The 13,974-nt window shown below is 34.6% G+C and overlaps 2 protein-coding genes across 2 annotated transcripts; both read right to left on the bottom strand.

Moving 5' to 3' along the window:
* Positions 1–1,070: 1,070 nt before the first annotated feature.
* Positions 1,071–13,947, bottom strand: LOC109042158 (protein TFG). Its single transcript, XM_019058749.2, has 8 exons — positions 13,790–13,947; positions 9,092–9,205; positions 8,602–8,743; positions 7,353–7,625; positions 6,766–6,861; positions 5,596–5,742; positions 4,520–4,637; positions 1,071–2,698 (listed from the first exon to the last, which is right to left on the bottom strand). The coding sequence occupies exons 2-8, from the start codon at positions 9,194–9,196 to the stop codon at positions 2,605–2,607; spliced, it is 975 nt and encodes a 324-aa protein (XP_018914294.2). The 5' UTR covers positions 9,197–9,205; positions 13,790–13,947; the 3' UTR covers positions 1,071–2,604.
* On the bottom strand, positions 10,926–13,783 carry Pus10 (Pseudouridine synthase 10). The gene has a single exon (XM_019058748.2). The coding sequence runs from the start codon at positions 13,436–13,438 to the stop codon at positions 11,999–12,001; it is 1,440 nt and encodes a 479-aa protein (XP_018914293.2). The 5' UTR covers positions 13,439–13,783; the 3' UTR covers positions 10,926–11,998.
* Positions 13,948–13,974: the final 27 nt, after the last annotated feature.

Raw genomic sequence — 13,974 nt, 5'->3', positions numbered from 1 at the left:
CGGCATTGGAAGTTATTAAAAAATTTGCTCGACTTTTTAATCATTGGCGAGACACTTAAACTCGAAAATGTAATTTTCAGCCTGCCTTCTCAACAAGTTCAAATAATTCAGAAATCATGCAAAATCTGTAAAATTTTTAATTTCATTTCTAAACACTCAAATTACGAACCATTCAAAATTTTTGTTGCCCTGTACCAACAAAAATTTTATTGAGTCATTATAAAGTACAGAATGTCTACAGACTTGACCGACATAAATTCCCTGACTTGTCCTGGTTTTCTCTGACTTTCCACGAGGAAAAAGGAAAAGGAAGGTGTTTTGATGAATCTCAAAATCTGACTTTTCAACCTAACTCGACAAGAATCGTAGATAGAAGAATATTAAAAATTTTACCCTCGGGTACTAAGATCCTGTCCATCATGGATGGTCATAAATAATGTCATTCATTAAATTAATATTATGTAAAATGGATAGAAGGTTATACCAGTGCACGCACATTTCTAAGAAGGTATATTGTATACCTAGGTACATAAGGATCAGCGTTGTGGATGCATTTCAGACCTTGGCCCTTTCTTCAACACAAAATTAGTATACTTGAAGAATTACAGAAAATTAGGCGAATAATGACAAAGTGCGTAGTAATATGTCAAAATATCCAAAGCGAAATGGACAATAAGTTAAAAATAAATTAGGTACTTAAAACAAACAAATAAAAATTTGAAAGCAAAATATGTTCCAAAGGCCAACATTAATAGCTGAGTAGATCCACAATATTGATCCTTATGTAAAAATAAAATTTATTACCTTAAACTCGTGGACTGGTGTTAACCTCCTAAGTATCCATTTAGTTTATGACCTTAAGCATGATGCATTTCAAAAACTGATTTAATGTGATTTGTTTATAAGTAATTATTTAATTTCATTAAAATTAATCCCATTAGCGGTAATTCCTCTTTATATAATGTAAAGAAGTAACCTTTCAGAAAAAGAATTTCATGAAAGAAATTTAATTGAATACAAGTATACAAAATATTAAAACAATAAGTAACACATCAAAAAATAAAAATGAATAGGTATAGGAAACATTTTATTAATTTATAAATTTGAGGAAAAACATTTAATACAGAATGCAAATTAGACAAGATAATTACATGCTACAGATACTTAGATCACTTCTTGAATAGCAGGGTTATTTGAGAGACCATAAATTATACACTGAAACCGACTAGTAATTGTTGAGATAAAAATTTTAAATTTGTCAAGATATAAAACCAATCAACGATTAGTAAGTCAGCAGATATTCACTCAGCTGCAGTTGATGACAGATTTTGGGTAGATTCTCTCAATTCTATCTCACATCTCTGCAGCACGCTTCTTACAACCTAAAATTTACATTTATTGCTCACCTAAATTAATGATAAACATTAAAGATAAAAAAAGGATTGATTCTTTCATGTTTGTTCTGTTTTATCATTGATTTAACAAACAGCAGTGAGAGAGGACTCAAATTTTCTCTGTACAGGAATGTGTTTTAAGTATTAATTGATAAAATTGAGTAGACGGCCCCTCTAATTTTTTGCTTTAAGAAAGTAATGAAGTAAAACGCATCCATCCAAGATAAGTAGCATCTTTCATTTACCCTTCCTATCAGGTTTCCTTAACCTTCTGTCAATTGAATTTTCCATTTTTACTATTTCTTATGCGCATTCAAAATACAGTAAAGCTTGAGGCTCACCTGATTTCTGAGGCGCTTACATATTTAACAGCAAAATGATACAACCACAGAGTACTAGGTAAAATTTAATTGAAAAAGTACACCACACGCAACTCAGCACAACGCAAGAGGAACATTCATATGCAGTCGTTAAAAATAACTGATAAATTTTCTGCTTTCAATTGAGTCTTCTGCTTAATTTCCTGCCTCATGCCATAAAATGTAGGGTCAACGCCTGGGTCTATTTTTCAACCCTTATTTGTTCTTGCTTTGGTTATTATTGACAACTGCTCATTTTCTTCCTCCCTAATCCTTTCAAACTTCATCCGTTCTTTAGCTTTTTGCTCCTTTTTTTCATGAAAAAAGAGAACATAAGTTAATGCCAGCACCTAAAGTTGCAATAAACTCTGAAAGTAACATGCCTTTGACTAAAGTTTGCTCAAGTTATTAGCCTTGAATACGGCATGTTGATTGCCGATTGATGTCATAGTTATTAAAATGGGCAATTTTTTATTCCATCCCACTTTTAAAGAGGACATAAAATTCTATATCATTGGTAGCCAGGGTTTTAAATTATCAATGGTGTACCTGCACATCATACTGATGACTACATAACATGGCATAGCATTAATTGGATTGCTTCAAAAGTATTAGTTCTTAGGACAAGGTGTAGGTAACATTACAAATTATCCAAATCTTGTTTAACTTTTCAAGGTAAAATTTTTTCTTCAAAGTTATTGAAACAGAGTGAAAAACTTGATACATTTTCTTGAATATTTACAATATGTTAGATGGAAGAAATGAGAGAAATATTTATAAAATTAACATCACGTACTTTAGAAATGATGGGTAAGATAGAAAAAAATCTAAAATTTTTCAGAACAGATACATCATTGCGGTTGTGGCGGCACATTATACATGGTTTTCATAGTTGTTTGATCTGTGTAAACTCCAGAGGTGACAGGCGGCATAGATGTTTGATACCTGAAAAAATTAAATTCTCATGAATGAAAAAATCACAAAAATTGTCAGGAATTACAACTGCTCGGTTCCTATAAGCATCAAATTAGATTGTAAATAAATTTTTACAAAAAGCTTGATACTTATTTCTAGTGATGACTTGTTAAAAAAAGGGAGAGTGCAGCGCAGAAATTTCAAGACGCGCCTTAACTTAAAGCCTTCTTCAGTGTTCTTTTGGTGCATTTGAATCCTTAATTCTAGGATCGTTTTAAGATTATTCCCGGTTAGAAAAAATAGTAACGGTCATTTTTAAATTCCGCTTCACGGTTGAATTACGAAGGTTTCCCAGCAAGAAAAGAGTTCTAGAGTCTTCTCTTGTTTTCCTGGCAAACTGTAAATGCTAGGAAAAAAACCAATGATAACATTTAATTTTGAACACTTGTAGCTTCAATTTGAGCCCTTCTTTTTACAAATTGGAATACAGAAATCCTCAGGAGAGTAATTTTCCTGCATTATCATTGCTTTTATTACTGGGTTTAACTCTAAACTGCTTCAGAAAATATGAAAAACAAAAACAAAATTATGAAATCCGTGTATGAATAGCATGAATGGAAAATTTCATTGCAGATGGTTTTTTCCTCTCTTTACTTGCCAAAGTATCTGTCATCAAGATCTAACAACGGGCCAGTTGCGCTTGTCACAGAATTGTGTTTTCATGCTTGATTCTAGTAGATTACCTAAAAATATTAAGTTCTGTCCAAGCCGCAACTTTCTACGTTCAATATTAATCAAGATATCGGCCTTTGAAAAGTTGGGTTTTTGACGTCTTCGACCGCGGTAGTCCCCTTGGCTCTTGGTTTCTTCCACCTTGCTTTCATCCGCATTTCACACAGAGTGACCAGTGTTAATGTGTGTCTCCCCCGCTGATAAAACCAAGGTGAAAGAAACCAAGGGTGTCACTACCGCGATGGATGACGTCAAAAACCCAACTTTTCAAAGGGCGATATCTCGATTAATACTGAACGTAGAAAGTTGCAGTTTGTACAGATCTTAATATTTTCAGCTAAGCTACTAGAATCAAGCATGAAAACACAATTCTGTGACCAGCACAGCGGACCCATTGTTAAAACCATGTCACAAGCTTGTAAATCCTTTAGTCAAAGAATCCAGTTAGTTGATTGTCGGACCAATTTATCGGACGACTTTGCACTTCCTCATCAATCTTCATCCATTATCTTAGACAAGTTTCTTATAATTTTGAAATAATTTTTAAACTTTTTAATTTTTTTCTTCTTTTTTTTTTTGTAATAGATGAGAGACTGAAGGAGAAAAATATAGACTTTTAGCAGAAAGTGGGAGAACTCACCCGCAGAAGATTTGAAGCAAAGGGAGAAAAGTCCGATTTCCTGATAAGCCCCAGATTATGTAAGAATACTAGCGTTGTGAGGCTCACCGGCAAAATGGACTTTCTTTTCTTCACTTCAAGATGCCTCATTTATCATAGTTGGTCAGTTGAGCTGCAAACGTCGGGGCAGGCTTAACGTCCAATAGATGTATACAACAAGAGGGGAGACTCTGTAGACGATTCTGTTTTACTCAAATCAATTTACCAAGACAACTTGCTGCCAGTCAATAGAAAATGAGCTGTTCTTTCAACTGCTCCCACAACCAGCTTGCTAGCTGCATACGTTTCAAAGTTATTGCACCAGACCCGGTGCTCTAAGGACACCCTATGTAGTTCAGTTTCATCAAATAAGATCAAGGTAAGCATTTTCACAAGGAAGAGATGGATTAAGTCTAACAGCTGATGGAGTAAGAGTAATAGTAAAAATGAAGGTAAAATACCAGCTCTGAATGTAAGGTGATGAGGAGTATCCCATATTTCCTGTGTGCTGAGGTGACTGAATATTTTGAGTGTAGTACTGCATCTGTGCACTTTGCACCACATTACCAGGTGGAGGAGCTAAACGAAAACAAAAGAGATAGAGGAAGCTTGTTTATATTAGATTCAACTACAAAGGTTAACTTTTATAATTAAGTAGGGATAAAAAAGAGAAAAATAGGAATACACAAAATATGAATAACTAAGGCTAAAAATGAAATGATTTAAAAGGTTTGGAAGTTTCGAGGTCCTGACAACTCCAACATTAACTAAATTTTAAAACATCTGATTTTTAGCCTTAATCACCCATATTTTGTGTATCTGTTTTTCTAGTTTGTCATAGTTGGGAATTATTGTGCCGTTTTCATTCCTCAGTATTTGAGTGTGTACCTCAACAAGCATTTCTAAAATGATAACAAATGAAGACCGAAATATTTCCTCCTTACCAATCAAAGTCTTTGGAAATAATCTGAGTCCATGGACCCTATCTCGAAGGAATAAGTATTGATTTTTGCAGAGAACTATGATTAGTTCCTATAGTTAGTCTTTCCTTTTAAACGTTCTCAAACATTTTTTCACATTTTTAAAATAGATTCGCTACTCAAGAGGAGGAAAGAGCCAATTTTATTTTCGATTCTAAGCTCTAACACAAAGGGCATTATTCTTGAGGGTGTTCATTACCTAAAATTCATTTGAGTAAATACGTAAGGTAACTTGGCAACAAAAGATCTGGTAAAACTCGAATAGAACAATTCAGAGCGAAAATTTCAAACGATGAAAAAGCAGTAAAATATTCCTATTCCTACAAGAAGACAATCAGAAATTTGACGCAGTCATAGTTGACGTATCTCAAACATTCCTCCCTCTTTTATGGAAACCATTAAGCAGTTTTAATGGGGGAAGTAAGTGAGTGAGAGGAGTTGAAGACTAGGGTGCCTAACCTACTGGAAAGTTTCATATGAAAGAAACAGGAGGAAGCACATTAAATAATCTGTTTCTCCTGTTAAAAACTTATTCACTTGAAAAAAATTGTACGTACTTGGTTGAGGAGCTGTTTGCTGCATCTGCGCAGGAAGCTGTTGATCTTGGACAGGGTAGTTGCTCATGTTTATAATCTGCGGACTTGGAGCTGATTCTTGAGTTTTAATTTCCTCTTCTGAAAATTTGGGTTTTGTATCGTTTAAATCTGCAATGAAATAAAGTGAGATGTTTAAGAGCAACTTCCATTCATAGTTCAGCAAGTATTTTGAGGCATTACCAGCTTTATTGAGCTAGTCATCTCTTTTGAGGCAATCAAATACACTTTTGGGCTCATTGTCAGATCAATGATATATTTCATACTTCTGCAAACTCTACAGTCATCACTTGGTCCAAACTGTCAGTTCTGCACCTACCGGGTGATCCAGACCACCCGTCCCCCATCTCTATACAGAGAACCACTGAAGGCCAGGCCCGCCACAAGGGTGGGGATACTGGGTCTAGGGTACCGGAGCCCGGGCCTTGGACCCAGTATCCCCATCCTTGTGGCGGGCCTGACCCTCAAAACTCGATTTTCAGTTGTTTTCCGGCTAGAGATAGTGGAAGGGTGGTTTGGATCACCCGGTAGGTGACAGATGCTGTGCAACCTTGCCTCAACTCCTTTAGAACAAAAGGCACCGCATATCCAACGCCATAGAGAGGCTATGTTTGTCGTAAAAGAAAACTTTTAAAAATGCCTGAAAATTCACTTTTCAGCTCTGATTCTTTCAAAAATGGGCACAAAGAGAGTTTAATTTTAAAAAGGATCATGCTAAGTAGATTGTAAAGAACATCGTTTCAAATAATGAGAAAATTTAACCGTTGCCAAATTTCTTGATTTCCCATGCAGGGTCTTTCAAAAAAGAACATCGTTTCAAATAATGAGAAAATTTAACCGTTGCCGAATTTCTTGATTTCCGATGCAGGGTCTTTCAAAAACAATTAAAACAGAGCAGCTGTTTCAAATCATATTACATGGATAGTAACAGTCTATTCATTATTATTGGAATATTGAGGCTTGATTTTCATTTAAATTCCTTGTTTTATATTCATTATACCTAGTGGGTAAAGTTTAATCCTTACTTCTATTCAAGGTACAAGAGAACAGCCAAAATAAATTTCTGGAGAATACTTGCATGAGTCAGGAGTTGTTATTTTCATAAAATTAAAAAACAAACCAACTGTGATTTACCCTTTGTATTCCTGTTTAAAACTGTCGAACTGTCAGCATTGGGGACTGTTTGTAGAGGATCAAATTCTTTGCTGGCCAAATTCACCTCTGGTACACCTAAGATGAAAGAATAGAAATATTATGAGCAGAAAGTAAAAATAAAAGAATGTTCATTAAGAGAGAAACTGTGCTTGATAAATTTGCTACAATATAAGAGGATAAGGAAATTTTATGGTCAGTAAAATAAATGCGAATGTAAAATAACAATGTGATGATAGATGTTGCTGAAATATTCGACTACTAATGCAGTGCTAGATTGCTAAATTACTAATACATCTTTCAGAAAACATATCAATTCAAGATAGTTAAAAATTTCCTTCGTGCCTTCAAAATGAGGAGTAGCCTTCAACCAGTGTTCTTCATGGGATCATTATGACCCAAAAGGTTGAACTAACCTGAAGTGCAGATTTATTTTTAAGGCACATCCAGTGCTTACATGGCACCAGTCATATTTTATTACGGACCTCTAGATTTGTAAAGGCATTCAGTTATAAGAGGAATGAGGCACAAAATACAGGCAGACAACCTAAAATAAGAAAAACTCTTACTCTGCTCGCTGTTTGTATTTGACTTAATTTGTCCATTAGATGAGTTATTCTTATTCGTTGGCTTTGATGGGGCAGAAACACTTAAAGTATCCAGTAACTGATTTACACGATCTCTGATGAACCGTAATTCTCTTTGAATGGTGTCTAGTTGTTGGCTCTGGCAGATGTTTTGATCTTTAGAACTGTCCAGGAAGATTTGTAGCTTCAAAATCCGGCTATACTGAACAGCGTAGGATAAATCTGAGCTGTCAAATATTGTAATCATATCACCATCTGAAAAGAAAACAATTCAATATAAAGCATGATGATTTAAGGAAGAAGTTTTTTAAATCATGTATTAGTAAGAATTTTTAGGAAATAACAGGAGGCTTTCAAATACATTGACTCGTTTTCCAAGGTGAGAACAGAGTACGACAGGAGGTCTGCAACTTCGCAAAGAGATGCATGGTTTTACACTTCAGCCATTGATAAATATTAGAAATACCTGCGGTAAAATATAAATTGAAGGCCCTGAGGGAGGTATACAAACTTACTCTTATAAGACCTTAAAAAGCATTTTTTAGATCACGGTTGATTTTTTATTGAGTGCAGCTTTTTGCCACTCTTGAAACCTCTTGGCATGAGGTTGCAAAAAGTGATGGCTTTAAATTGACAGTGAAACACGTAACTCATTCATACACTTTATCGATGCTGAAGAGATTTCTAGTTGACTACAATAGGTTCTAAGAGGCACTTGCATTCATCTAGGTATTTCTTTTCCAAAATGCACCCCAAAAATTGCCTCTTTATTTTGATAATTAGCTGCTGGGTTTTCAAAACTACCACCATAGATGAAAGGCTTGGAGGACAAGAGGGAGAACTGCATTTTTTCAAGAAATTAAGATATTAAAGATTTCAACTAAAACTAGATAGTCTTGAAATATATTCTGTGAAAATTTCACTACAGTAATCCAATTTTTTAAGCATCAAGAAGTGAGTTTGAACTTTCTTGTTGCCATAAAGCTCCATGTAATTGTGACAATTTAAAATGTATTCCTTGAAATAGCAAAAACTGCACTTATCCCAGTTGTCTTCGAAGCCCTTAGATGAATTTTAACACTCCCAACACAGTAGGTGTGGATTCGTTGCCAACAGATCATTTCTTAAGGACGTAAATAAGGCGGTGCAGCCTTTCACCATAAGCAGCTATTGAACCCAAATTGGCCCTGTCCGAGACAAAACTTAAAACAAAAATAAAAAACCAAATTACCTTCATCCTTGTACTTAATGGTAATGTCATCATTGCTGGACAATTTTCCTCTAAACACACGCTGCATCATTAGTACTAACTCATCATAAGTAATATCATCATTGTGAATTGGAATACGCCGAACATCATCTCCTAATCGAACCTGGAAACGATAAACTGACTGATTATAAATCCAAACAAAAACTAAATTATAAAAACGAAAGTTTACTTATTGGTCTGAAGAATCAAAGAGGTTGGTTGATTTAATGGCTATTTTATGGCTTGAATGAAATTTTTCGACTTCTCAAAGGACAAAGTACATTAAAAACTATTCATTACTGTGAAATGATTATTGATAGGTAGGTACACTTCTCAAAAAGCTTTTGTTTCAGTGAGCTAAAGTATTTACTTCTATCCTTTTCTAGATTTCGCCGGATCACTGAAAACTGAAGTTAACTTGCTTGTAAAAATCAGTTTTACAGATATGCAGAACATTTTAAGAAAAACGTACCTTAATTATAAGCTTGCCACTCAAGTCTAGTTGTTGGAATGGTTGGTCAATGTTCACTTTTGGGTAAGACATGGAATTCATTTCTATGGCTGTGGACGAATGCATTTACTCGATCTGAAAATATGAATGAAATGAAACTTAATTAAAAGAACAGTGAAGTGAGATACTGCTATTTTATGGCAGCAGTTTCAAAGCTTCCTTGGACTTTTTGGTATTTTCCGAACTGAAACAGATAAGTAGGTACCTATGTCTGAGTTGGGTGTTATAAACACATTTTTAGCCGCATATATATAAATAAACAAAATAATAAATGGATAAATAAATAAATAAAAATAAAAATAAAAAATAAAAAAAAACTGTTGAAGGAGTCTTAATTTGAGGATATAGGTATCATGTGTATAGAAAAAAAATTGCCCATTTCTATCGGAGGTTTGTTAGAAAAATTTAGAGGGCAATCTAATAAGAACTCCAGATATACGTTTGCAATACCTACAATGAGGGAAAAAAAAAACTATTGATGCACTAAAGAATATTGCATTTAAATGTTTTGTGAACCAAAAAAAATTTAATGGGACCACAATCATTCTGCTGTCATGGGTTTGAAAATTAATTGATTCTGAAACAGAATTTTGATACTTTCTTACAGTTCTGAAAATGCCAACTAATCATGTACAGTTATTTTTAAATTATGGCTCAATTTCCAAGGGGGAATGAGGATTATTCATATTTTACAGAAAAAACCAATTTTGAAAGTGAGTGTCGATACTTCGATAAGATAATAGTGCAAAAACTTAGTAAATTGTAGGAAAATAGGCATTTGGTGAAATTTATCATTTCAGTAAAAGGCTTGTGTTTCCACTTTCCAATCCTCATAATCTCTTTTATAGCCGAGATAAAACAAATAGAGCTTGCAAAAGAAGGGAACTAGAGACCCTCTCTGAGATTTCTACGATTTTTGAGCTTATATAAGTATTCAACAATCTTGGATTAAACCTGAAGGGTATCATTGATCAATTTTTTTAACAGACAGAGGATATCAATTATTCTCATGAGATTCAGTAAAATAACACTACCAAGTTAGTATTTTTCACTAAAGGCATATTCTCCATGAAATATTTCAAATTTCTTGGTCACTAATATGAAAGAAATATTCACTCCACTTAAAATTTTGGAGTGACTTTCCGCATAATTAGTTGAATTTAAAATTTACAAAGGTTGAAAAACGAAGAGTCACATCGTTGATGGGCCACCAGCCCAAAACGCATCAGCATAGAAAATGAAATTATCGTCATTGCTTAGTGACCTTTTTCCAGTAACTGACCTTTATCTGTGAAATTAGTTTGATTAATTAGTCTTTCAGCATTTTTAAAGAAAATAGATGTATTTTACAAAAATAGATTCTCATGGAATGTAAGTGCTCCTTCCAGAAAAGAAACTTGAGCATTTTTCAAAACATATACCTACTTAAAAAGAAAGAGTTTTTAAACACACCTAACATTTTTAATGCCTGAAGACAACTTGTAATTTCATCAATGTTACGGTAGACACTTACTTTAGAAGATACTTTCTACTTTAACTTGCGACTCTTTTCTCTGTTTACAGGAGGTGAAAGTTAGAAAAGTTGACACCCTAAATTTTTAATTTTTTTTCTTTGTCAGAGGAAGATTTAAGATTGGAAAGAGGATTCAGATTTTATACTTTAGATGAAATGATGGATAGTTCTTTGTCATTCAAATATTATAAATGTAAATTTCTCATGCTGATAAAAATTCAGTTTATGGTTGAATGAAAAAGGAAAAATTTTTGGGAGGCCAGAAATTAAGAAGCGCTGAGATTAACAAGACATTTTTTTATTATTTATTAAGTTTTCGGCATTCTTTCCTCATGGTTTACAAGACGCACTGGACTGTACTCCTCATAATGCTCAGTTTCCATTACATGTTGCTTTTTAATAGATCATAATTTACATTGTGGTAGGTGGGTATTACACACAAGAGCTATGAAAAAGTTTGAAAACTTTTCACATTTTCACCTTGAAAAATGTATTTACAAGACACAAGATAAATTCTTATCATTTAAATACAAACATATTTTATTGCAGAAACAATAGGTATTAAATGAGTTTCTGATGATCCTTTTATTCATTTGTTGAGCTGTCAATCATTCTAAATGAAAAGGGCTGAAAAATATATCAACCCATTTTTACGGAGAGGAAAAATAATTAACTGCATATAAAAAAATCCCTAAAAATAGTACTCACATAATTTTCAACTGAACACTTCAGTTCTAAACAACTGAAAACAAAAGAATTTAATGGCACTTAGTAAGATGTCTCTGAAAGTGCTTGCTGACTTGCTCTCATATACCAGACAGCCTTTGAAATGGAAGTTGACATGATGCAAATATAATTTGCCAATAAAGATTCACGTCTTAAATTAAAGCAACACAAAGCAGTTTTACAAGAGGTGTGCAACACAAAAGAAGGCGGCTAAAAGCCGAAGTCAGGAGAGCAGTTCAATCTATTGCTGAAGGGTTGATTGGTTTTGCGAATCTGGGACTTTTGAATGTACCATTGTGTGCGAGTTTTAACCCTTAAGCAAAACTCCAAGCTAGTAACTAACTCCACCCCTCAGCCTTGACTTTTCATGTCATAGACTATGGTTCAGGTTGTTGTTTCCGAAACTAATCTGATTACATTATGAAATTTAATTGAGTAAAATTGAGACAGCCAGATGACATTATGAATAACACAAAATTCATTTAAGATTCACAGCTGATTCAATCTCCTCGATGAAAAATGTCCCGCTTAATTAGCACTAGATTTTACTTGGACTGTTTATACTACAAGATAGTAATATGTCAAGGCTCTCAATATTTGTAAAATTTAAAAAAAAAATAAACAACCTTCTACGATTCTGTGGGTGGCCAATCGAGACAAATATCAATCACATCCAATGCGAGAATGGAAACTTTGATACCACCTAAGAAGTGACCGAGACTTGGTTTCGTGCGACCAAAGTCACTATGAACAAATTCTTTAATGTAAGTGCCTGCTTGAGTCGTTATGTTTATTTTAAAAAAAGAGGGTCCATCCGGCAAAGTTTCTTTTCCAGGGATACCACACAGCTCATAAACAGTGCGTAACCTTGTCAACAGAGGTCTGCGATGCAAAACTCGTAGAGGTGTTTTCTGCTCTAAGTCAAAAGGTGTTAAGGAACTTAAGTGTTTTAAATCAGGCATTGGTCCCCAAACAACACAATATGCACAGTAAGACTTCTTTTTCTCTTCGTTATCTTTAATAAGGGCTAACTTTGATTTATCAATCAACTGAAGGTGATGAATCCTAATTAGGTCTCGCCCCAGGGTGTTGATTTCCTCTTGAAGGGCACTTAGTTGCTCTTTTGTCAGTTTGGTGACTTGTGGATTGATCAGTTCTATGTAAAAAGGTCTACCACGCCCCAAACACCTCACATCCACATCCTCTCGTCCGGAGGATCCGAACATAGTTTTGGTAGCTTTAAAGGCTTTTTTTACCAAATCAGTTATTAATTCTTCCACTGAGCTTTCCGTCTTTCTTTTTCCTTTAATGAGCCATGGTGTTTGAGACAAATTCCGTGACCATTTGTTGTAACGTCCACCGCAGTACACTGAGAAGTGGTGCAATGATACGTCCTGGAACTCTACAAACTTATTAGGCACCGGCGGTGGGGAAGGGAAGTAGTCTTCAAAAAGCCATTGTCTATAAGTACCTCGTAATATTTTATCAACAGCAGATTGGCTTATTTCATTATTTTTACGAACTTGCGAAAATTTACTGCAAAGAAAAAGGCATTCTTTCTCATCATCTGCGTAAACAAATTTAACTTTAATATCAAGTTCGGAATTTAGATCAAATTTCCGATTGACTCTGCTTGCTATTTGGGGCGCAATGATATCTTTCCATAGATTTTTCACAGAATTTGGGGGCCAAAACTCAATTGCTGAACAAAGTGCAGGCCACCTCTGACGCACAAAAGAGGAAAGAGAGTAAGACCTGAGTAAAAAACTAACTGGTAATGTTAAAGACACATTGAATGTGTCAGAGTCATGTCCCGAATCTAGAATGAAACTTGAAACCCTTGTTATTGTTTCTTCACAGATGGAGGGACGAAAAAATCCAAGACAGGAGATGCATGGGCTGTGTTTGACTTGCTTCCGTTTGAGCGGTTCTTCGTCTCCTTCGATCCTCTGATTTGTGATACACTTTTCATACACCGTTACATCCTTTTCATCAATGTATCGTAAGGCACAAAAACTACACATGAACATATCCGTAAGTTCCTTGAACATATCAGCTTTGACATCCATGCTTAAGTACTTCTGGAAGTTTGGAATGTTGAGAAGTCTACAAACACAGAGGGGGTTTATCACTGAAACTTTAACACAATCGAGTTTTGGAAAAGACAATGCTTGCAACACATGCTGATTGATCTCTGTGTGATTTCAAAATAGACTTGAATCCGAAGAATAATGAGTAACAATAAATTAGAATTAACAGAGTTGCTTGAACAGACTCCTGTGTGTCAAGCAAGCTTTCTAACCTCAATCGCTGACGAAATTTTGAGTGGCACGTTGTGAATTTATCGCGAAATAAACAACTGAAATTGAAGGGATGTTATAATTAAATAATGACGAGGAAATATAAATTGAAATATTTACCAGAGTTGATGAGAACCAGAATTGAATTGAACAGATCACGGCTGATAAAAGACTATGTTTACATTATGCAATGTTCGACGTTGTCAAGTCTACCACAGTGCGCAGTGGTGCCGGGAAAATTTCAAAATTAAGTATGTTGTATGCATTCTCATTTCTCCGGCCCAGAATTACGCATTTTGGGCCTC

This window comes from Bemisia tabaci, chromosome 5 (genome assembly GCF_918797505.1).
Source record: "Bemisia tabaci chromosome 5, PGI_BMITA_v3".
Lineage (NCBI taxonomy): Eukaryota > Metazoa > Arthropoda > Insecta > Hemiptera > Aleyrodidae > Bemisia > Bemisia tabaci.
The sequence above is the reverse complement of the archived record's forward strand: the minus strand, read 5'-3'. Positions and strand labels throughout refer to the sequence as shown.